The 26,896-nt window shown below is 36.9% G+C and overlaps 1 protein-coding gene across 3 annotated transcripts in view; it reads right to left on the reverse strand.

Annotated features, from left to right (window-relative positions):
• CDK14 (cyclin dependent kinase 14) overlaps positions 1-26,896 on the reverse strand; it is a 606,291-nt gene that overhangs the window by 450,964 nt on the left and 128,431 nt on the right. For all 3 annotated transcript variants that reach the window (XM_023226593.3, XM_023226594.2, XM_023226596.2), the window contains 2 exons: positions 26,626-26,871; positions 6,488-6,582 (listed from right to left, as the gene is read on the reverse strand). In XM_023226593.3, coding sequence (XP_023082361.1) covers positions 6,488-6,582; positions 26,626-26,871 — 341 coding nt within the window. The remainder of the gene's footprint in view (positions 1-6,487; positions 6,583-26,625; positions 26,872-26,896) is intronic.

Genomic DNA, 26,896 nt, shown 5'->3' on the forward strand with positions numbered 1-26,896 from the left:
ATTTCAGACTTCTAGCCTCTACAACTGAGAAAATACATGTAGTTTAAGCCACCCAGATTGTAGGACATTGTTATTGCAAGCCCTAGCAAACTAATACAATGAGGCTTATGGTAAAATCCAAACATGACACCTGTAAACCAACACATATGTGTAAAATGCTCACAAACTGAAAATCACAAGTATCTCTACAAATGCCAGACAGCTTCACTGCAAGATAATGAGAGCTGTTCTTGGGGAAGATGCTAAAGATTATGTTTAAAGATGGCAGTTGGGATGCACACATTTATGGGAGAATGGTGAGGAGTATTGGAACAGGGATCCCAACAATTAGTTGGCTATTTAAATTATGTAGCACTATAGGGACACTCCAAACTTAGCTCTCAAGTCCTGCAATATGACATGTAGCTGTTATTCTTCAGCCTGACTTAGCCACCTTAATGCAAGCAAAGCCAGACAGCCTGTCCTCTCTTAAAGCAGGTGAGTAGGCAATGGCTTTCATCTGCACTTGGAGGAAATTAAGTACTACATGTGACCAGGAGGCTTGAAACTGTACTGAAGTCATTCTTCAATTCCAGGAGCTTTTTGACAGAATCTTTAGGGTTTCCCAAGTATAGAATCATATTGTCAGCAAAGATGGATAATTTGACTTGTTTTCTTATTTGGATGCCTTTTATTTCTTTCTCTTGCCTGATTGCTCTGGCTAGGACTTCTGGTACTACATTTTAATAGGAGTGGCGAGAGTGGGTATCCTTGTCTTTTTCCAGTTCTCTAGGGAAATGCTTCCAGCTGTTGTCAGTTCAGTATGATGCTAGCTGTGGGTTTGTCATAGATGGCTCTTATTATTTTGTGCTATGTTCCTTCAGTGCCTAGCTTATTGAGGATCTTTATCATGAAGGGATATTGGATTTTATCAAAGGCTTTTTGCAAATCAACTGAGATGATCAAATGGTTTTTGTTCTTAATTCTGCTGTGTGGTGAAACACATGCATTGATTTGTGAATTCTGAACCAACCTTGCATCTCAGGAATGAAGCCTACTTGATTGTGGTGAATTATCTTTTTGATGCACTGCTGGATTTGGTTTGCTGGTATTTTGTTGAGGACTTTTGTGGCTAGTTGTTCATATCACGATGATGCTGGCTTCATCATCCTCGATGACAGGGCAGTGTCCATCTTTCTCGGTTTTTTGCAATAGTTTCAGTAGAATTGATACCATCTCTTTTCTGTACTTCTGGTAGAACTTGGCTATGAATCAATCTAGTCCTGGGCTTTTTTTTGGTTGGTAGGTTTTTACTACTAATTCAAGTGTGGAACTTGATATTGGTCTGTTCAGAGTTTCCATTTCTTCCTGATTCAATCTTGGGAGGTTATATGTTCCAGAAATTTACCAATTTCCTCTAGATTTTCTACTTTGTATACATAGAGTTGTTCCTAATAGTCTCTGACAATCTTTTGTATTTCCATGGGATCAGTTGTAATGCCACCTTTGCCGTTTCTCATTGTGCTAATTTGGATCTTCTCTCTTCCTTTAGTTAGTGTTATATTGATCTTTATCCTTTCAAAGAACCAACCTTTGGTTTCAATGATTTTTAATATATTTTTAGGTCTCAATTCCAGTCAGTTCTGCATTGATTTTAGTTATGTCTTCTCTTCTTCTGGTTTTGGGGTTAGGTTGTTCTTGTTTTTCTAGTTCCTCTAGGTGTGATGTTAGTTAATTTAAGATCTTTCTAACTATTTTAGGTAGGCATTTAGTGCTGTAAACTTTCCTCTTAACACTGCTTTTCCTGTATCCCAGAGATTTTGGTATGATATGTCTCTGTTTTCATTTATGTCTAAGAATTTTTTGACTTCTGCTTTAATTGTATCAAAAGTCATTCAGGAGCAAGTTGTTTAATTTCCATGTAATTGTGAAGTTTGGGGAAATCTTCTTGGTATTGATTCCTATTTTTATTCCACTCTGGTCTAAGAGTATGAATGGTATAACTTTTTTTTTTTAATTTATTGAGATTTGTTTTATGACTGAGTATGTGGTCATCTGTCCTAAATGCAAATAAGAAGAACGTATATTCTGTGGTTAATGGGGGTGGCGTATTCTGTAGATGCCTATTAGGTCCAGTTGGTCAGGAGTAGAATTTAAGTCCAGAATTTCCTGTTAGTTTTCTGCCTTGATGATCTGTCTAATGCTGTCAGTGGGTTGTTGAAGCCCCTACTATTATTGTGTGGCTAAGTCCTTTTGTAGGTCTACAAGTAATTGTTTCAGGAATCTGGTTGTTCCACTGTTGCATGCATATATATTTAGGATAGTTAAGTCTTCTTGTTGAATTGAACACTTTATCATTACGTAACGCCTTTCTTTCTCCTATTTTATTGTTGTTGGCTTACAGTCTTTTAACTGATATAAAAATAGTGACTCCTGCTCTTGTTTGTGTTCCATTTGAGTGACAGATCTTTCTCCAATCCTTTACTCTGAGCCTACTGGTATAATCACATGTGAGATAGGTCTCTTGAAAGCAGCAGAGAGATAAGTCTTGTTTGTTTTTTTTTTCTTAATCCAACTTACAATTCTGTGCCCTTTAAAAGTGTGAGGTTTAGTTAGTCTATATTCAAAGTTAATATTGATATATAGTGTTTTGAGCCTATCATGAAGTATTGTTACTTGGTTGCGTTACAGTTTCTATTTTGTGGTGGCTTTACAGAATCTGTGGGTCATGTGCTTATGTGTGTTTTTGTGGTAGTGGGTATTGTTCTTACATTTGCATGTTTACCCCTTAAGGATCTCTTGTAAGGCTGATCTAGTGGTAAGAAATTCCCTTAGCGCTTGCTTGTCTGGAAAACATTTTATTTCTCCTTTGCTTATGAGGCTTAGCTTGGTGGGATACGAAATTCTTGGCTGAGATTTCTTTTCTTTAAGAATGCTGAAAACAGGCCCCCAAACTCTCCTGGCTTGTAAGGTTTCTGCTGAGAAATCCGCTGTTAGCTTAATGGTGTTCCTTTTATATGTCATCTTGCCTTTTTCTCTGTAACATTTTTTCTTTAGCATTGACCTTAGATATCCTGGTAAGTATGTCTTGGTGATGTTCATTTTACATAGTATCTCACAGATGTTATCCAGACTTTTTGAATCTGGATATCTACCTCTCTAGAAAGATTAGGGGATTTTTCTGGGATTATTCGCTCCAATATGTTTTCCAGGTTGTTTACCTTTTCTCTGTCTCACTCAGGAATGCCAATAATTTATAGGTTTGATCACTTTACATTATCCCATATTTCTCAAAGACTTTGTTCATTAAAAAACATGTTTTTTTTTTTTTTGTCTGGGTTAGTTAAAAAGATTGGTCTTCAAGCTCTGAAATTATTTCTTCCACTTGGTCAAACTATTGAAGCTTTCAACTGTGTTCCTTTCTCTCTCTCTCTTTTTTTTTTTTTTTTTTTTTTTTGAGAGACAGTCTTGCTCTGTTGCCCAAGCTGGAGTGCAGTGGCGTGATCTCAGCTCACTGTAACCTCCGCCTCCCAAGTTCAAGCTATTCTCATGCCTCAGCCTCTGGAGTAGCTGAGATGATAGGCATGCACCACCACACCCAGCTAATTTTTGTATTTTTAGTAGAGACGGGGTTTCATCATGTTGTCCAGGCTGGTTTCAAACTCCTGACCTCAGATAATCTGCTCACCTTGGCCTCCCAAAGTGCTGGGATTACAGGCGTGAGTCACTGTGTCTAGCCTCAATTGTACTGAAATTCCTTAAGTGAGCTTTTCAATTCTACAAATGCTGACTGATTTCCTTTTAAGATGTTAGATCTCTTTCTTCATTTCCTGGATTGATTTAGAAGTTTCTTTGTGTAGATTTTGAATCATGTCTTGGATCTCACTGAGTTTCCTTGCAATTCATGCTCTGAATTATTTATCTGTCATTTCTGAGTTTCCACTTTGGTCACGAATTATTGCTGGAGAGTTACTGTGATCCTTCAGTGGTGTCATGACATTCAGATTTTTCACAATAACAGAATTCTTGTGCTGGTTCCTTCTCATCTGGAGATACTGGCACTATAATTTTTGTAATTATTTTTGTACAGATTGGATTTTTTCTTTTTCTTTCTCTGTAATATTATTGATGTCTTTTTTTTTTTCTTTCCCTTTCCCTTCTCCCCAGTCCCTCTGTGTTGTGACTGCAGAGGATGCTGGGTAGGATCTTTTGGCTTTGCTTCTATAGCCCTATTCATTTCTATCAGCAGCTTTTATATAGGGCTGTTCGGTTTGACCCAGAGCCAGTGGATGGCACTTATGGGTAAGAACCTACTGCAGCCAACGTGGCTGGATACATACTTGATCCTTATTTATGGGGAGATGTTCTCTGTTGCCTTAGGCAATGGGCTGATCTGTGGAGTCCATAGTGTTCTGAGTTCCATTCTCAGTCCTGGGGGGCAGGAGGCAAGATGGTCATCCCCTGATGGCAGGCAACAAGCACCAGCACTGGAGAATCCAGTGGAAAACCACCAAGCACCTAGAGGTGTGCCTAAGCATGAAGCTGGGAAACATCCGCAGCCCCAAGCCTATGCAGAGGAAGTGGAGGCTGCCTAAACTCCTAATCCAGGAGCGTAAGTATTCCAGATCCCTGGAGATTTGCCAGGGCATGGAGGAAAGAGGACCCTGCTACACCAGAGTTTTTGTGTAGAAAGGGTGAGGCAGCTTAGACTGCCATTCCAGGTGAACTGGTGCTCCAAATGCCTGCAGATCTGCCTGGGTGTGGAGCACAGAAGGCCCAGCTGCACCAAGGTCTCTGCACAGGAAAGAGTGAGTGACTCATGATGCTGAATCAGGTGAGCAGGTGCTCTAACTGCCTGGAGATCTGCCTGGATGTGAAGCAGAAAGGGCCCCTCCTGCACCTGGATGTCTGCAAAGGAAGGGTGGGGCAACTGAGGCTGCCAATCCAGGTGAAGTGAGCAGGTGCTTTGAATGCCTGGAGATCTGCCTGGGCATGGAGTGAAGAGGGCTCCGCTATACCAGGATCTCTGGACAAAGGGGGTGGAGCAGTTCAGGATGCAGAACCAGGCAAGCGGGTGCTCCAATCTGCCTGGGTGTGGAATGAAGACGGCTCCCTGCACAATTTTTGCAAACTTTTTTTTATAACTCTCAAAATTAATACTACTACTTTTGACTTCACAGTATTTTTGCCTTACACATATCTTTCTTGATAAGGAATATTTCATCTTCTAAACTTAAGAAACATGAACAAACAGGTATAAGGCCACACTCCTGAAAAATCCTAAGATTACCTAAATTAGCACATGATCAAAATTTCCAACTAGGTCTTTAGAATGATCCTTCAGAGAACTGTTCTCTTCTACATCTTCTAATTACTTAAGTTACAATGTCCTAATCTGGTTGGGTGCAGTGGTTCACGCCTGTAATCCCAACACTTTGGATGTCCGAGGCCAGAGGATCACTTAAGCCCAGGAGTTTAAAACTAGCCTGGGCAACACAAGAAAATTCTGTTTCTACAAAAGAATTTTTAAAAAATAGCCAGACATGATTGCGTATGCTTGTAGTGCCAGCTACTCAGGTGGCTAAGGCAAGAGGACTGTTTGAGCCCAGGAGGTTGAGAATACAATGAGCCATTATCAGGCCATTGTACTCCAGCCTGGGCAACAGGGCGAAATGCTGTCTCAGGAAAAAAAAAAAAAAAAAAAAAAAAAAGTCCTATCTTCTATAAAGATTTTAAAAAGAGGTAACAGGGCCAGTATAGAAAATTATTTTGCAACGTCATTTGGTAGAGTTATAAAGTTAAAACAAAGTTTGTGACTTCTGTGGTTGTTGCAGAGATAGCATTAATTTATCTGCAACTACATGTCACTAACTCTGTCCTTAATCAATAAGGGAGAGGAAGGAGGTCAATCAGAAAAACACGAGGACAAGCTTTTTAAGAATCCAAATCTGTGGCCTGACCGCCAGAGAACAATGGAGAGAAAGAAGAAAAGGAGGAGAGAGTTGTTTCTCTATAGAAAATACATGCAGCATGATGCCAAATCAGACAGAAAGAAAAAGAAAAGTTTGCCTTTTTTTTTTAAGTAAGAGACTTCTGAAAGATGGAGTAAAAGCTTAATTTAAAAAGACCCCAAGAATGGCCAATACATTTGGCATTGTCAAATCAATACTCCTATTCCCAACACTAAATCTCTATGAGAAATTAATCACATAATTCACCTGGAAATGAATTCTCATTAGACAGTTCCAACTCCTTTGAAAGAAAGAGAAAACAATGTTGTGGGGAGGAGTGTTAAACAGAAAAATAAATTGAACAGTCTGAAAAACTGTTTACTAGCAGGGTACACCAATTCCAGTGAGTTTTATACACTTGCCAAAAGAAAAAAAAAAAGATACCCTGAGGGAGGAAAATCTATTGTATATTAAATAAGAATTAAATAAAATGCTATTTAGTAATAAGAGGGCTGATACACTGCACATGTGAAATATTCCAAAAATAATGAACTTACTTGCTTTTCCCTTTGTATACTGTAGCATAAGATCCTTCCCCTAGTTTTTCCAGCTTTTCATATGAGTCAGCTTTTCCAAATTTGGGACTTGTTGGCTAAAAATGAAGCACAGGGTAAGCAAAACAGATTATATCAAATTAATTAACAACAAATACCATGATTTTGCTGAGAATGTACAGATTCTCTGTCACTTTTTAAATAACTGTTTTTTCTGGCATACATATTTATTTTTCAAAACAACATAATAAACAGGGTACAAAACTCAAAAAATGCAAATAAACACAATGTAGAATGAAATTATTCCCATAATCTAACCAGGGAACCACTGTTAATATTTTGATATCTGCTCTTCCAGTGCTATCTGTAAGCTGATGATTGCTTTCTTACATAAATGAAATTGCACTATATCTACTGTTTTTTAACCTGATCCTCCCTTTTTTTATTCAATAAATTGTGAACACTTTACATGTTATTACACAATCTTCTAAATTATGAGCTGGCAAACTGTGGCCCATGGGTCAAATCCAGCCCACTACCTGTTTTTATATATCCCATAAGTTTAGAATAGTTTTTACTTTTTTAATGGTTGAAGGAAACAAAGCAAAACAAGAATAAAATTTCATGATATGTGAAAATAATATGAAAATTAAATGTTAGTGTTCATAAAGTTTTACTGAAACACAGTCATGGTCATTCACTTGTGTATTTTCTCACGATTTTCAAACTACAACAGAGCTGTAGTTCCAATACGGATCACATGGCTGACAAAGTTGAAAATATTTACTGTATCCCATTGTAAATCATGATGGTATAATATTCAGCCATATAAAGGTACTCCTCTGATACCTTTTAGTGATAATTCAAACAGATAATCAGAAGATGTTATCACTCAGCTATCACTAATACAAAATGGAACTCTCTTACATACACATAAATCAATCCTTAAGGCATAGCTGCCACCAAATAACTCTTCCTTAAGACAGGTCACATCCTGACAGGACCAAAAAAAATGCTAAGAGGGTGTGACCTCATCACTCTTATTGTGCTCAACTCCCACCCCAACTTTAACTATGGAGCAAGAAAAGGGGAGTGTTGTCCTCCGTGGTGGAGAAGCATTCACCTTCTATTTCAATAAGAAATAATCTATTATTATACTGTTGCTATTAAATAAAAGGGTAATACCAAAGCATATTAGAAAATGATAATTACACAAGGAATGAAAAATATCTTATTAAAGAAATATATTCCAATATAAATATATATATACATATACATAATTCATAAAAGGTGGCTAATATTTGTAGTACTTCATAAATAACCAACTTCAGAAGTTTAGAACTTGTATTCTTGAAGTTGGGCTTGAACACTACTTTTGATTATACTCCTGTACCACTTACCAAAAAACACACATGTGGGCAACGATTCTGACTCCTACTATTCATTAGGATTTTATGTGGCCAGTTGAATACACGTTTCTTACTTCCTTCCCACCCAAAATACCCCATCATGACTGAAAATTTATTTTTCAAAAATAATAAATCACAATTAGAAACAGAAAACAAAAGAGTGCCAATATCTAATCAGAAATTTTGAAGAATTCTGAAAGAAGGTAATCAGAATCAAAACTTCAGGGAAAAGCCTGACCATGCAGGAGAAGACTATTAAAGAAAAGAAGCAGGAACCTCTAAGTGAACATGAGACCAATCAACACATAAACAGTTGAGACTGCAGTGTCCTCCCAAGCAAGCTGCAGAGGCATCTGCGCAGGAGACGGCTTAGAGTGTGGTACCTGAGCAGAGCAAGGACTCAAGTAGCCAATACCCAGAGAAAAAGCAATGTCTCCCCATCCCCTAAGCTGTAATCCCTTTCACACAATCGGCAGAGACAATTTACAGAAAATAAAATAAGCTGACAGTGATTCACAAGTACAAATATGAGTATACAACCAAAAATCACAAATTATTTTAGGAAAATCAACATCCTAAAAGAGAAGGATAAAATTCAGTGGGCAGATAAGCTAAAAGCTTGGAAGGCAAGTTGACATTGCAAGTAAGGATAACTTTAAATAGGCCAGGCACAGTGGCTTACACCTGTAATCCCAGCATTTTGGGAGGCAGAGGCAGGCAGATCACGAGGTCAGGAGATCGAGACCATCCTGCCCAACATGGTGAAACCCCATCTCTACTAAAAATACAAAAATTAGCTGGGCGTGGTGGTGCACATCTGTAGTCCCAGCTACTGGGGAGGCTGAGGCAGGAGAATTGCTTGAACCCCAGAGGCTAAAAAAGTAATAAGCTCAATGGCTGAACAGAATTCTCCCAGAAAACTTAAGGGAGAGGTTGCATCTAAATAGAAAATTTATTCAGCAAACGTATTGTCACAGATTGTAATAGCTGCAAAAAGACAGTTACGCAATATTTTCAAAATTAAAAGGAAAAATAATTTTGCATAATTAATACTACACTCAAGGCAGTCCCTCAAGTGAAACATGGAAACACAACAATTTTACTACCCACAGAAAAAAATCTAGATATAAAATTATCTCAATGTAAGATGTAGCTGGAGTGATGGGGGGTCAAGGCAAGGAACAGTAGGAAAGAAGAAATAAAACCACACTGAGCTTTCTTGAATAAATCAGAATATATTGCAGATACAGATTGAAACTCCAAACGCATACCTTTTAGAATGTTTCTTAACCTTTAAAAGGTAATCAGTAAATTGATATAAATAAGGCGTACAAATCCCAAACAAATTGGGGAGGGAGGAATGGAAAGAAAAATGCAATGAAAGAGAAAGAGGGTAAGCAGGGAGAGGTTAGAGGAGAAGGCATATTCAGTAAGAAAGCATGCAAAGTAAAATTTTATAAAATAAGAATAAAGTTAAGTCCAAACATATCAATGATTACAATAAACATAAATGAATCAACTTCCCTTATTAAAGGGAAAGCTCTCTGATTAAAAAAATAAAAAAAAAAAAGAAAATATAGGAATATGCTATTAAGAAGAGATTTAAAAAGAGTAAATCTGAAAATAAAGGAGTAAGGGAAAAATATAGCTCAATAAGCATTTTTAAAAATAATACCAATAGTAGTATTGATAGCAGACAAGACAGAATTTACAAAACAATAAATAGATTAAATTAGTATCTCCCATAAAAAATGAATGTTAAAAATCCACCAAGAAGTCTAATAAACTAGTAAACTAGTAAAGGCCAAATAACATAATTTTGAAATGTATCAAATAATTGTTGGTAGCAATAAAGCAAGAATCTGTTGGTGATAATGAAAGACAAGCATACACTACTAATCGACAGAGCAAGCAAGTAACTAATAATTAAGGGATCTATGGGGCTCAAATATTAGAAACAACAGCTTAATATACATATTCATATATTTACATTCTTTCAAGCACACATTTAAAATTCACCAAAAAATGATCACAGATTAAGTCACAAAGATGATCTCAATATTGAAAACTGCAAAAACATTTCAAGTTGCTTTTTCTGAACACAATGTAATTAAATTAGAAATTAAGACTATAATTAACAAAACCGTACTGTATTTGGGATTCCTGCTAAATGAGTAGATTTTAGCTGTTCTTGCCACAAAAACAAAAAAATGGGTAACTATATGAGATGATAGACATGTTAATTTGCTTCACTACAGTAATCATTTTACTATCTATATGTATCCCATAACACCATGCGATATAGGTTAGAATCCCTAATCCAAAAACCTTAAAACCAAAATGTTCCAAAAATCTGAAACTTTTTGAACACCAGCACGATGCCACAAGTGGAAAATTCCACACTTGACCTCATGTGACAGGTGCACAAAATTATTTAAAATATTGTATAAAATTACATTCAGACTATGCATATAAGCTATATATGAAACATAAGTGAATTTCATGTTTAGACTTGGGGTCCCCTTCCTAAGATATCTCATGCATATTCCAGAATCCAAAAAAATCTTAAAGCCAAAATACCTCTGTACCAAGCATTTCAGACAGGGGATACTCAATCTGTGTATCTTAAATATATACAACAAATGTTATCTTGTTGAAATAAAAAAATTAAAGCTGAATAGTTTAACAACATGGGTTTAAAAAAATCAAAACTTAAAATTCACAAATATGTGACAATGAGAGCATGACCATTTAAGACCTATGGCATGCAGCCAAATCAACACATAAAAGAAAATTTAAATATATGCATATAATAGAAAACAATAAAGCAGTATGATTTAGACTTTTAATGGCAGCTAGAAAAGAAGCAACAAAGAACACAGTAGGAAGAGATTAATAAAGACAATGAAAGATATTTGTAAAATACAAGACAAAAGTATTATAAACATGATTAATAAAACCAAACGCTATTTGTAAAGACCATTAAAACAGATAATTATCTGGAAAGTCTCATTAAAAAGAGAACTAAACACTGGAAATACAAAGAGAACATAACTCAGTTTAAGAACGAATGTTTTTGTTGTCGTTAATTAACCTGGAATACTATAAACAGCTTTATACCAAAATATTTAAAATTTAGTACATACTTTCTAGGAAAAATTAATTACCCAAATTGACCTCAGCAAAATACAAAAACTAAGACACAATAAACAGAATAAATTTACAGAATTAATCTTAAAAATAGAATCTTCTAAGGGCAACTTCTACTAAAATTTAAGAAACAGATATACTAAGTTGTATGAAGCAGAGAGCATAAAAATATAAAATGCTTCTAACTAGCAAAACCCTATTACCAAAATTAACTAACTAATTAAACAAAAGGCCAAGTATCACAAACATAGGAGCAAAAATTCTAAGAAAATTTTTAAAAATTAATTTCTGCAAATGTGCTACAAGAATAATATACCAGGGCCAAATGAGATTTATCTCATGAATTCAAAAATGATTCAACCTCAAAAAATTTACTAATATATTTCACTACATAAGAGAAAAATCCTGAAAAATAATTTTTAAAATTCAGTATACTGTGGATCTGAAATAAAATTAAAAAATTATGTAATCTAGTAACAAAGGAAAGGTTCCAAATTCAATATTATTTTTATAGAAACCTGTAACAAACCTCATACTAAATGGTGAAATACTTGATCCATTACTTTTAAACGCAAGAACAAGACAGGAAACCACTCAACTTCCACTATTTGGCGGTTATTAACGAGTATTTGTGCTTTAGATACTAATCTCTTTCATAAAATAGGAACCTATTATGTTAATCCTTACAATAAAAAATATATCTCTAAATATGTCCAAATGTTAGGGGCTTAAAATTAAAGCCACAGAAATTGTAGAAAACAGGCACATATTAAAATTTTCTACTATCCAATTCACCTGTAAATAGAGTAAAGGCTCAATGGTTGAAGTCAACCCACTACACATAAACTTCCATGAGGTTGTTTCCTTATTCTGTGTAATGAAAAAGAACTTAATTTATGTGTGGAACTAAACAGATTTTTGCAAAATCTAAAGTCAGATCTTTCCAGGTGTATATAGCACAAGGTTGCCTATAGCTGTGTAGACTGAGGAGGTATTATCAGGCAATTACTGTTACTCATCATTAATGCCAATAAAAAGAGAAGAAACAAGTTCATCTTTGAGAGTCCCAACTATTAATCCAGCCTATCTCTAGACAGTGGCACCTCAGTGGAAGAATGACTGTGGCAAATGCTGAGAGAACTGCTGGAAAATTAGTAAGTGCTGCAAGAAAGCTTCCAGGGTCAAGTACTCAATCTGCACTGCTGGACACAACAGTAACCCATTTCCTGACCAAGCGTTCAATGTGGGGTCAATTCCTCCTCAAGCTCCATGATTACTAATTTTATAATGAAATATAGATCAAAAATAGAATTCCTGCCTTCACAAAATCAGAGCTCCTAGAGCTACATAACACTGTAGGCATCATTTACTCTAATATAAATGTATAAAAATGAAAACTTCCCAGAAACACCGATTTGCCCAAGACCATACACTGAATTTCAATTAAATATTTTTCCTTAAAGTAAAGCCATCTAAGTAATCTGCTCCCTTTTAGCATTCAGTATGTGAAAACAAAACTAGCAGCACAAATTTTGCTAGCACTCAGTATGAGAAAACAAAACTAGCAACACAAATTAACAGTGTTTAAAGAAAAAATCCTAACCAAATAACAAGGGTTTATTTTATACATATGTATGGATTGCTAGAGGTGTCATAACAAAACACCACATACTTGGTGGCTTCAACAACAAAAATTTATTTTTTCACAGTTTTGGAAGCTAGAAGTCCAAGATCAAGGTTTTGGCAGGGTTTGTTTCTCCTGAGTCCTCTCTCCTTGGCTTGCAGATGGCCACCTTCTCATGTGTCCTCACATGGCCTTCCCTCTGGCTGACGGGATCCCTGGTGTCTCTGCACTTCTTGCAACGACACCAGTCATATTATATTAGGGTCACACCCAATGACCAAAATTTAATTTAGTCACCGCTTTTAAAACCTTACCTTCAAATACAGTTATATTTTCAGGTACTGGGGGCTGGGACATCAACATAGGAATTTTAAGGGAACAGCATTCAGTCTATAACACACACACACACTCTCTCTCTCTGTCTCCCCATATATATATGTATATATATAAAATATATGCAGATAGCATAAAATATAAATGTGTGTGTGTGTGTATATATATGAAGGACAAAGATATTTCAAAAAATAATATAGAAAGGAACTGAGGAAGGAGAAGAAGGGAGGGGAGGGTATAAGTTTTTTTTTAGGAATTTAACTCGGTTCCATGTAATTTAAACTATGATTACAATGATGAGCTCTTTAAGCATTATATTCCCTTAGGACCACCTATTTTTTTCTTCAAGAAATTTGTAAGATACAAACCATGTGTTGAGTTAAATCAAGTAAAATTTAATGGAAAATTACATTCAAAGTCGCCTGACTAGTCCTGTGTGGGTTATGTTCTCATGCATTTTTCATCACCAGGAAACAGCTTGTGAATGTCACACTTTACCATCACCCTCCTGAGCCTAAGTTTTAAATAGAAATTTTAAAACCTATATTAAACTTCAGTATAAAATGATCTTCAATGGGGAAAATATTGTGTTCACAGTTCCACTCTAAATTATTTAAAATCAGAATGAGAGGTCTGTGTGTTTGCTTTTGTGCTCCTTTAAGAATGAATCCAATCTAAGTTAAAAATGTAGCAGCGGAAAATTACCTTTTTATTCTTATTAGGAGACAAACTGCTAATGACTACTTAAAGTAAGTATAAGACACAGTCACCACTTGGCAAGAGAATAGGAAACCAAAATTTTCTCTTTCTGGAAAGGCACAAACAATTTTCTAGAAATGATATATTCACTCTACATAGATAGCTTTGTATAAAAGAGTTAATGTAATTGTTTTTAAGACAGACCATATTAAACTTACTACTTGAAAAAACTGTACTGAAGAAATTAGAAAACAAAATTTTTTTAATGAAAATCATTCATTCACAAGAACGATTTAGTAAAGGAAGATGCTAGTGGTACAAAGTAGTCTATCTAATTAACTGGATTTGGATGCATTAACTGCTGTGGTTGTATTCTATATTCTGTTAACACTACAATGGCAGAAAATTAATATTTTCCTATATTTTGTGGTAAAACCATCAACATTATTTGCCCTATGAAACTGATAGGTAGACATTGTGGAAATACTCTGTAACTTACAAATCAATCATATGCTGACTCCATAGGAAGAATCAAAGGCATGTAATTCCTATCTAAAACTTTTCCTAGTCTACAAAAGAATAGGCCTATGGAATAGGATGCATCCAAGAGACAGTCTACGCTTTGACAGTTAGAGTCTTATAAAGTGAGTCTCCTATATTAAGTATGCAGAAATGGTCTGATCTATAATTACTATATATATAAATAAGGAATCCAAATGCCAAATCTTTAAAGAGGTCAATAATAAAATTCTTCCTATCAAATAAGTAAAAAAAAGAATAATTCAGAAGGAAAGATTTTTATAATTAAAGTTGAGGCCTGTGTCTTTTTTTCCTTGCAACTTTATTAAATCATCACATTTAAATAAAGATGCTGGATCAAACCACGGTGTAGTCAATCTTAAACATTATCTTTGGCTTTTTGATGTCAGATATGTGGATGGATGAGAAACAGCTTTATGGGACAACTATTCTCTGCTTATCACTTCCCTACTTAGAGTGTAGCCTTGAGATACCACTTTAGAGAGGTGGAAATACAAGGCTAATCAGCAATTTCTAACAGACACTAACTGCATAGAGATGTGAAATTTAATGAGATGATGTCAATACTTTTTTTAAAAAAATGAATAAAAGTATAGAGAACCGTCAATTATCTGGGCCAGCGGAGGGAAACATTGACATGGATAATGAAAAGTGTACACAATGTTCCGGCTGAACAATGTTTGCCACTCTGCCATAAAGGTGTTCTTAACCCTTGACAGCTCTAGTTCATTGTCTGTGTAATAACAACAACTAGCTAATATCAAGTGATTACGTACCAGGCCTTAAGCTAATCATTTTATATGCATTACATAAACTTAATCTCTATAATACCACCATAAGGTTGGTTCTATTACTATCCTCATTTGAACATGAATAATTTACAGACTGAAAAAATAAAGCAACTCATCTAAATCTTATAGTTACTGGCAGAACTGGAATTCAAACCAAGATGATCAGAATTGAAAACGATTTTCTTTGTTACTATTATACTGGTGGAATATTCCCACAGAGTCCTAACTCTCACCCGCACGGAGGAAATATTAAACATGCTTTAGTCTGTCTTCTATTGAAACCCCACTCGCAGAAGCAAGCATGGGTGTCTGAACTGCATTTTTATAAACTTCATGAGTATACCTCAGTGTTCACTGTAATGATACTATGATATCCAGTAAGAATGTCCATAGCTTCATACTGACTTCATTGAAAATTAATTTTAACCCTCACACATAACTCCTTGCTTAAGATTGCTGAGTACCCCCTGAATTGAGGAAAATCATAATGGAGAATCACTTTTCCAGTACATTATACTGTAACTGTGAGAGTGGATATGAAGGTGAGAGAGGAAGGATTCAATCAGAACCACGTGGCCCCATTAAATAAGGATTTAAAGTCAAACCTGACTGGGCTAATTTTTATTTTGCCTTTGATCTCCAGAAAAAGTTTTATCACCCAGCATTGACAGCCCTATTACAGTCACACTAAGGTAATGCATCATTGATAGGTAACTTGGTTATAAAATAGATCTAGGTGCTGCACAGAGGTACGGATCCAAACACCACACATGGTAACAACCTGTCAATGGGGTTTGGTTCTAATCTGGGAATTTTCCACTCCCCAGAAGAGGAAGTAATGCCAAGATGAGACACCCACCACACCCCAAGAACAAGTATCTAAAAACTGAAGTGAAACTCTCATTTGCAGGTTTGTACCCTCCTCCCACATCTCCCAGATTAGGCCTGCCTATCATGGGATATAGATTTTTATGGTGATGAAAAGAGGTAAATTTGGAGCAATTTGTGGAATGTAGAGAGGACCTTAACCTAAATACGAGTTTCTGAAAATATGCCCTCTTTAAGATCAGCTTATGACAGCACAACTCAATGAAATCCCTTCTAAATTGGTCCAGCAAGACAGGAAATTTCCCGTAGTACTCCCAAGAATTGCAGCTACTGAGGAGCACAGCTGGGTTAGGGGAGGTGGCAGGAATAGGGAAGGGAAGGTTTGTCATATCAATGAGAGTATTAAACACTACACAGGGACTAGTCCTAGGAAAAGTGGGCACTCAATATATGTCTGAAACAAATTTAAAAACCCTGTCAAACACCCTCTTAAAATATATCACTATAAATAAAATCACATTCTTTATATTTTGTGTGAATTTTAAAGTGCCACTATCTGAAGAAAAAAAAACAATCAGCCAGTTACATTAGCATGATGGCCACTGAGGTCAAGGCATTCTTGGTTCCTTGATTTCCGTCAAGGCTTCTAATATATAATGGCCTGTATGTGAAGAGCATATAGATGTATACAGTTAGGAAGGCACGGTATTTTAAAATAGTTTCTAACACAGTTTTCCAAAAAACAATGCTTTCCTCATTAAAACAGTAGCTGCAATGCCATACTTTTATCATGTTCTCCTTCCTTTTCAGTTCTACTCTCGGAGCTTATAAAAGATAACTAATATTTCTTTTTTTAAATAATGATAAAAGTATGACATAAATCATGGTGACCCTTAAGGAAAGAGGGTCTTCCTTTGATGCTTATCAGCCATTGTTACATCCTCTAAGCATTGTAAAAAGTAACCTGTGTCTATAAGGCTCCCTTGCTTTCCCATGCTTCCCATGGGCATTAACCAATCAATCCTTTACACTGCTGCAGGGGATGGAAAATGGCATTATGCAAAAAGTGTTACTGTCTCCATTTTCTGCCCAATTCAGAATCTGGTGAAAATTAAACTTTCCACCAAAACAAACAAACAAACAAAAAAAACATAATAAAGTGCCCCTTCTTATCACAACAGGGCAGAGAACAAATAGGCAGTAGACAGGATTGGCTGGCAAGATGGCCAAATAGGAACAGCTCCCATCTGCAGTTCCCAGCGAGATTGACACAGAAGGCAAGTGATTTCGACATTTCCAACTTAGGTACCTGGTTCATCTTACTGGGACTGGTTGGACAGGTGGTGCAGCCCACAGAGGGCTAGCCAAACCTGGGTAGGAAATCCCTCGCCCAGGAAGTGCAATGGGTCGAGGGATTTCCCTCCCCCAGCCAAGGGAAGCCATGAGAGACTGTACAGGGAGGAACGGTGCACTCTGGCCCAGATACTGTTATTTTACCACGGTGTTCGCAACCGAAAGACCAGGAGATTCCCTCCGGTGCCTAGGCCACCAGGGCCCTGGGTTTCAAGCACAAAACTGGGCAGCCGTTTGGGCAGACACTGAGCTAGCAGCAGCAGTTTATTTTTCATACCCCAGTGGCACCTGGAATCCCAGGGAGACAGAACCGTTCACTGCCTTGGAAAAGGGGCTGAAGCCAGGGAGCCAAGTGGTCTGGCTGGGCAGGTCTCACCTCCATGGTGCCCAGCAAGCTAAGATCCACTGGCTTGAAATTCTCGCTGCCAGTTTAGTAGTCTGAAGTCGACCTGGGAAGCTTAAGCTAGGTGGGGGGAGGGGCATTGCCTTTGCTGAGGCTTGAGTAGGTGGTTTTACCCTCACAGTGTAAACAAAGCTGCCGGGAAGGTTGAAATGGGCAGAGCCCACTGCAGTTCAGTAAGGCCAGGCCAAAGGCCACTGTGGCCAGACTCCTCTAGATTCCTCCTCTCTGGGCAGGGCATCTCTGAAAGAAAGGCAGCTGTCCCAAGTCAGGGACTCAGAGATAAAACCCCCATCTCCCTGGGACAGAGCAACCAGGGAATGGGGAGGCAGTGAGCACAGCGTCAGCAGACTTAAACATCCCTGCCTGACAGCTCTAAAGAGAACAGTGGATCTCCCAGCACGGTGTTCAAGCTCTGATAAGGGACAGACTGCCTCCTCAAGTGGGTCCCTGAACCCCATGTAATCCTGACTAGGAGACAACTCTCAGTGGGGGCCAATAGACACTCATACAGGATAACTGTGGCAGGCATCCGGTGGGTGCCCCTCTGGGATGAAGCTTCCAGAGGAAGGAACAGGCAGCAATCTTTGCTGTTGTGTAGCCTCGGCTGGTGATACCCAGCAAACAAGGTCTAGACTGGACCTCCAGCAAACTCCAACAGACCTGAAGCAGAGGCATCTGACTATCAGAAGGAAAACTAACAAAGAGAAAGGAATAGCATCAACATCAACAAAAAGGATGTCCACTCAGAGACCCCACCCAAAGGTCACCAACATCAAAGACCAAAGGTAGATAAATCCAAGAAGATGGGGAGAAACCAGCACAGAAAAAGCTTAAAATTACAAAAACCAGAACACCTCTTCTCCTCCAAAGGATCACAACTCCTCGCCAGCAAGGGAACAAAACCAAATGGAGAATGAGTCTGACGAACGGACAGAAGTAGGCTTCAGACAGTGGGTAATAACAAACTTCTCTGAGCTAAAGGAGCATGTTCTAACCCAATGCAATGAAGCTAAAAACCTTGTAAAAAGGTTAGACGAATTGCTAACTAGAACAACCAGTTTAGAGAAGAATACAAATGACCTGATGGAGCTGAAAAACACAGCACGAGAACTTCGTGAAGCATACACAATTATCAATAGCTCAATCGATCAAGGGAAGAAAGGATATCAGAGATTAAAGATCAACTCAATGAAATAAAGCAAGAAGATAAGACTGGAGAAAAAAGAGTGAAAAGAAACAAACAAAGCCTTCAAGAAATATGGGACTATGAGAAAAGACAAAATCTACACTTGATTGTTGTACCTGAAAGTGACGGGGGGAATGGAACCAAGTTGGAAAACACTCTTCAGGATATCATCCAGGAGATCTTCCCCAACCTAGCAAGGCAGGACAACATTCAAATTCAGGAAATACAGAGAACACCACAAAGATATTCCTCAAGAAGAGCAACCCCAAGACACATAATCATCAGATTCACCAAGGTTGAAATGAACGAAAAAATGTAAGGGCAGCCAGAGAAAAGGATTGGGTTACCCACAAAGGGAAGCCCATCAGACTAATAGCAGATCTCTCGGCAGAAACCCTACAAGCCAGAAGAGAGGGGGCACCAATATTCAACATTCTTAAAGGAAAGTATTTTACACAGAATTTCATATCCAGCCAAACTAAGCTTCATAAGGTAAGGAGAAATAAAATTCTTTACAGACAAGCAAATGCTGAGAGACACTGTCACCACCAGGCCTGCCTTACAAGAGCTCCTAAAGGAAGCACTAAACATGGAAAGGAACAAGCAGGACCAGCCACTGCAAAAACATACCAAATTGTAAAGACCATCAACACTATGAAGAAACTGTATCAACTAACAGGCAAAATAACCAGCTAGCATCATAATGACAGGATAGAATTCACACCTAACAATATTAACCTTAAATATAAACAGGCCAAATGTCCCAATTAAAAGACACAGACTGGCAAATTGGATAAAGAGTCAAGACCCATCAGTGTGCTGTATTAAGGAGACCCATCTCACATGCAAAGACACACATACACTCAAAATAAAGGGATGGAGGAATATTTACCAACCAAACAGAAAGCAAGAAAAGCAAGGGTTGCAATCAATAAAACAGACTTTAAACCAACAAAGATAAAAACAGACAAAGAAGGACACTAATAATGGTAAAGGGATCAATGCAACAAGACTTAACTATTCTAAACTATGTGCACCCAATACAGGAGCACACTGATTCATAAAGCCAGTTCTTAGAGACCTACAAAGACTTAGACTCCCAAACAATAATAGTTGGAAACTTTAACACCCCACTGTCAATATTAGACAGATCAATTAGACAGAAAGTTAACAAAAATATCAAGGACTTGAACTCAGCTCTGGACCAACTAGAACTAATAGACACCTACAGAACTCTCTTCACCTCACATCAACAGGGTATACATTCTTCTTAGCACCACATCACACTTACACATAACTGGAAGTAAAATACTCCTCAGCAAATGCAAAAGAATGGAAATCATAACAGTCTCTCAGACCACAGTTCAATCAAATTAGAACTCAGGATTAAGAAACTCACTCAAAACCACATAAGTACATGGAAACGGAACAACCTGCTCCTCAAAGACTACTGGGTAAATAAGGAAATTAAGGCAGAAATAAAGACGTTCTTTGAAGCCAATGAAAACAAAGACACACAATGAAAACAAAGACATACCAGAATCTCTGGGACACATTTAAAGCAGTGTGTAGAGGGAAATTTATAGCACTAAATGCCCACAAGAGAAAGCAGGAAAGATCTAAAATTGACACCCTAACATCACAATTAAAAGAACTAGAGAAGCAAGAGCAAACAAATTCAAAATTTAGCAGATGACAAGAAATAACTAAGATGAGAGCAGGAGATAGAGACAGAAGGAGACTGAAGGAGATAGAGACAGAAAAAACTCTTCAAAACATCAATGAATCCAGGAGCTGGTTTTCTGAAAGATCAACAAAATAGATAGGCTACTAGTCAGATTAATAAAGAAGAAAAGAGAGAAGAATCAAATAGATGCAATAAAAAATTATTAAGGGGATGTCACCACCAATCCCACAGAAATACAAACTACCATCAAAGAATACTATAAATACCTCTACACAAATAAACTAAAAAATCTAGAAGAAATGGATAAATTCCTGGACACATACACTATCCTAAAACTAAACTAGGAAGAAGTCGAATCCCTGAATAGACCAATAACAAGTTCTGAAATTGAAACAATAATTAATAGCCTACCAACAAAAAAAAGTCCAGGACCAGAAGGATTCACAGCCAAATTCTACCAAAGGTACAAAGGGGAACTGGTACCATTCCTTCTGAAACAATTCCAAACAACAGAAAAAGGAAGAGTCCTCCCTATTTCATTTCATGAGGCCAGCATCATCTTGATACCAAAACCTGGCAGAGACACAACAAAAAAAGAAAATTTCAGGCCAATATCCCTCATGAACATTGATGCAAAAATCCTCAATAAAATAGTGGCAAACCAAATCCAGCAGCACATCAAAAAGCTTATCCACCACAATCAAGTCGGCTTCATCCCTGGAATGCAAGGCTAGTTCAACTTATGGAAATCAGTAACTGTAATTTATCATATAAACAGCACCAAGGACAAAAACCACATGATTATCTCAAAAGATGCAGAAAAGACCTTCGACAAAATTCAACAGCCTTTCATGCTAAAAAGTCTCAAGAAACTAGGTACTGATGGGACGTATCTCAAAATAATAAGAGCTATTTATGACAAACCCACAACCAATATCATACTGAATAAGCAAAAACTGGAAGCATTCCCTTTGAAAACCAGCATAAGACAAGGATGCCCTCTCTCACCACTCCTATTCAACATAGTAATTGGAAGTTCTGGCCAGGGCAATCAGGCAAGAGAAAGAAATAAGGAATATTCAATTAGGAAAAGAGGAAGTCAAATTGTCTCTGTTTGCAGATGACATGATTGTATATTTAGAAAACACCATCATCTCTACCCAAAATCTCCTTAAGCTGATATGCAACTTCAGCAAAGTCTCAGGATACAAAATCAATGTGCAAAAATCACAAGCATTCCTATACACCAATAACAGACAAACAGGGACCCAAATCATGAGTGAATTCCCATTCACAATTCCTACTAAGAGAATAAAATACCTAGGAATACAACTTACAAGGGATATGAAGGACCCCTTCAAGGAGAACTACAAACCACTGCTGAACGAAATAAGAGGACACAAACAAATGGAAAAACATTCCATGGTCATGGATACGAAGAATCAATATTGTGAAAATGGCCATACTGCCTAAAGTAATTTATAGATTCAATGCTATCCCCATCAAGCTACCACTGACTTTCTTCACAGAACTGGAAAAAACTACTTTAAAGTTCATATGGAGCCTGCATAGCCAAGACAATCCTAAGCAGAAAGAACAAAGCTGGAGGCATCACACTACCTGACTTCAGACTATATTACAAGGCTACAGTAACCAAAACAGCATGGTACTGGTACAAAAACAGATATATAGACCAATGAACAGAACAGAGACCTGAGAAATAACACCACACATCTACAACTATCTGATCTCTGACAAACCTGACAAAAACAAGAAATGGGAAAAGGTTTCCCTATTTAATAAGTGGTGTTGGGAAAACTGGCTAGCCATATGCAGAAAGCTGAAACTGGATCCCTTCCTTACACCTTATACAAAATTAACTCAAGGTGACTTATAGACTTAAACATAAGACCTAAAACCATAAAAACCCTAGAGGAAAACCTAGGCAATACCATTCAGGATATAAGCATGGGCAAACACGTCATGACTAAAACAGCAAAAGCAATGGCAACAAAAGCCAAAATTGACAAATGGGATCTAATTAAACTAAAGAGCTTCTGCACAGCAAAAGAAACTATCATCAGAGTGAAGAGGCAACCTCCAGAATGGGAGAAAATTTTTATAATCTATCCCCATCTGACAAAAGGCTAATATCCAGAATCTATGAAGAACTTAAACAAATTTACAAGAGAAAAAAAATAAACATCAAAAATAGGCAAAGGATATGAACAGACAATTCTCAAAAGAAGACATTTATGTAGCCAACAAACATATGAAAAAAAGCTCATCATCACTGGTCATTAGATACATGCAAATCAAAACCACAATGAGATACCATCTCGTGCCAGTTAGAATGGCAATCATTAAAACATCAGGAAACAACAGATGCTGGAAAGGCTGTGGAGAAATAGGTACACTTTTACACTGTTGGTGGGGGTGTAAATTAGTTCAACCATTGTGGAAGACAGTGTGGCGATTCCTCAAGGATCTAGAACTAGAAACACCATTTGACCCAGCAATCCCATTACTGGGTATATACCCAAAGGATTGTAAATCATTCTGCTATAAAGACACATGCACACATATGTTTACTGTGGCACTGTTCACAATAGCAAAGATTTGGAACCAACCCAAATGCCCATCAATGATAGACTGAATTAAGAAAATGTGGCACATATATACCATGGAATACCATGCAGCCACAAAAAAGGATGAGTTCATGTCCTTTGCAAGGACATGGATGAAGCTGGAAACCATCATTCTCAGCAAACTAACAGAATAACAGAAAACCAAACACAACATGCTCTCACTCATAAGTGGGAGTTGAACAATGAGAATACATGGACACAGGGAGGGGAACATCACACACCAGGGCCTCTCAGGGAGTAGGGGACTAGAGGAGGGACGGCATTAGGAGAAATACCTAATGTAGATGACAGGTTGATGGGTGCAGCAGTCCACCATGGCATGTGTATACCTATGTAACAAACCTGTACATTCTGCACATGCACCCCAGAATTTAAAGTATAATTTAAAAAGAAGAAAAAAAAATGTTTTAAAAGGGTAGCGAATAGAAAGGACTCAGAAAAAAACAGGATATTATAGCATCCTGCTAAAAGAGAAAACGAAGCCATTTCCAGTTTGATAAAGCAAAAGACACTTTTCCAGGGCACATTGAATTGAAGCAAAAATTCCTAAAATAAAAAGAAAGCAATGCAGTTCCCACAAAGTAATATAAATGCCCTAATATATATTTTAAAAAGTTATCCCAGGGTGAACCAGGAAAGGGTAAACCCAAGAGGATCTAAAGAAATTTAAAAATACAATAGAGAAACAGTGAAAATTTTCCAGAAAGCTTGATGACTTGAACACGTGTATTTATCTCTCCCCCTTACAAATCCATACTAAAACAATAGTAAAATTAAAACCCCTAAGGGCAATCAAAATTAGTACAGAAAACACTAGAGACAAGACAGAAATAAAAATGTTAAGACAGGACACAAATGGTTGAGAGGTCACATTGCCTAGGATGAGTGTGACATCATCAAACAAACAAAAAAAACAAAAAAAACAAAAAAACAAAACAAACAAACAAAAAAAAACCTTGATACCTACATGATCCAAGGCATAAGCCAGTAAGAAATAAGTCAATTCACACTTCAGAGTCCCAAAAATACTCACAAACTGAAGCTGAAGTTCAAATTGGGGCTACAAATGATATGATTAGTTGGAGTGAATTTAAGCTGGAGGTCTTTGCCCCTAGTCTCCCTCAGCCAGCCCCCTATCCCTTCCTAGTTCCGCCAGAGATGTATTCCCTGAAGAGGTTGAATCAGAGAATTCAACTGGGGCTTGGATACCAGGCAGAGTGGATATCAGATTGAAGAATCATACTGAATGGAAAAAAAAAAAAATCATGAGAAAGTCTGCAGAGAGAACTGAAAGGTCCTCAGTCCCTTCTTGATCATCTCAGAATAGTGACAGCTAGGTTTATATGTCCTAAAAAAAATAAATTAGGAAAGTCCATTTTCAGAGAAACACCCAGTAACGAAAACAAGATCAAGAGATAGTAACATTTGAGAGTACTTAAATAAGACGACTAGGTCTTCACCAATAGTTCCTATGCTGAAGCCCACCAATTGACCAGCCACCCAGGCACAAAGCTTCCAATCAGCTTCTGAGTACATTACTCATAACATAAACTGAGAGCCAACAGTTTCTTTCCAAGAGGCATGACACAGACCCACCAAAAATCTCAACAGGTAAGGCAGAGACCAAAACAAATAAACAGAAACAAGAAACTCAAAGGAAATCCAGAAACAATTCAGAGAATATGTAAAAGGAAAAAAAATTTCCCAAGCTACATTTTGTATCCTCAGAAACATATGAAGTGATACATTATTCGTTGAAATAAAACAGGATAATTTTTAAAAGAGCATTCAAAGAATAAGAAAGAGTTTGCGGAAATAAATGCTAGTATAATTAAAAATGCAATTAAAGGGTTAAAAATTAAAGTTAAAAAAACCAAGAAGGTAGGAAAAAAAGATTTAAAATAATAGGGAAAAGGTAAGGTAACTAGAAGATCAATCCAATAATGCCAACATCCATCTAATGAAAATGTTCTTTTAAAAGAGAGAGAAGATTAAAAAAATTAAACATATAAGACAACTTGTTGAAACTGAAAGAAATTAACTTGAAAACTGAAAACACCCATTGAACACCAAGAAAAAGGATGACACCAGGGATAAAAAGAAAGTCCTAGAAAGTTCCACAAAGAAAAAAGCAGATAAAGAATGAATTGGGAAATCAGAATAGTCTAGGGATGTTAGTACAATCTAGGCACCTAGAACACAATAAAACAAGGTATTCAAAAGTCTAAGAAAAAATTATTTTCTAAACTAGAATCATATACTTGACCAGATTATTAATGAAGTAATCAATGACAGATAAAAACATAGTCATATGGCAAATCCCCCCATCACCCTTTCTCAAGAAGCTACTGGAGGATATACTTTAAAACAATGAAATAAACCAAGAACAAGTAAGACACGTAACCCAGAGAATGGGTATCTAACATTAAAAAAGGAGGAAAACATTCTCAGAAGAGGAAGCCTCATGACTATAGGATTAGAGACTAACCAATCTATATTAAATTATGGCTATAAAGAACTGCCAGGGCAATCTCAGTGAGGGAGAAAAACTGATAGATTATCTGATTTGTTTTGGAGGCATTTTACAGTTTTGGCAAATAGTTGCAGGCCTCAAATTGTGTTTAAAATTATGCTAATTTGAACAAAGGAAAAGTAGACAATGACAACTAAGAAAATCAAAAAGTTGTGCAAGGAAGGAAATTTACTCATAGCACACTTGCGGTTTCTCTATGACCAAAATTTATATTATCATACAACTGTAAATAATGTATATTAATTTAAGCCAAAAAAATAGGAAAAAAATGTATTTGAGAATAGAAACATAACAGAGAACAGTCTCTCTTGGTGTGTTCCTTTCTAACTTGTAAATCACTAGTTATATCTAAAGTCTGTTTCCCTCTAACACTTCTTTCTGGACATTCTCTTTCCTTTGGTCCTATTGAATCTACCCTACACAGATTTCTACTCCAGCATTTTCCATTCAGTACAGGGCTTTGTCCCGGAAAAGAACTTCAATTTGTCATTTTAGGGAAGTCACATGAGCAAGACTGGTGGACTACCCCCACAAAAAGACTGGATTAACACAAGTGAACAAATTTTGACATGTATTCTGCAATGAAATTCTTTGTGAATTTGCTAATTTCAAAACTATCCTTACTGCCTACACAGTAAAGTTCAATAACCTCTCCAAGGGTTTGAAATACAAAAGACATTTAATTATAAATTCCTCTAACTAGAAACAATTAAGGGGGAAAAATGATTTTTCCAAAAATAAGTTGAATCATTTCATTCATTTGCTTGCTTAGTGCTTATAAATAAGGAGTCCATATATAGTTTGCTCTCTCTCTTCCAAAACATTCAACCACTCTGGGAGAGAATGCATAATAAGGCACTGATAAAGTTTCATGCTGTCTTCCAGCACAGCATGCTATTATTGTAAGAGGGCTATTCCTTCTGTTTACCCAGTGATAAACAAAAAGATTGCACTTACCGAGCTGGGGCTGGAGTGCCGCCTAACTTTAGGTGACTCTTTGCCAGTGGAGGAGGTCTTAAAGTTAATGCAAGCATTGTTCTCAGAATGCACCCTCTTTACTTGATTAGCTGGTTTCTCAAATGGGTCAAAAGTACTCTGTGTCCTCTGAACTCTGACTTTTTTATCCTCAGGAATTGTGTCCAGGGGTTTGATCACTGAGTCCATTCCCTGGCAGTTCCGTGTAGACATCTTTGTGACACATATCTGAGAAAAGAAGAAATTAAATTCA

This window comes from Piliocolobus tephrosceles, chromosome 8 (assembly GCF_002776525.5).
Source record: "Piliocolobus tephrosceles isolate RC106 chromosome 8, ASM277652v3, whole genome shotgun sequence".
NCBI lineage: Eukaryota > Metazoa > Chordata > Mammalia > Primates > Cercopithecidae > Piliocolobus > Piliocolobus tephrosceles.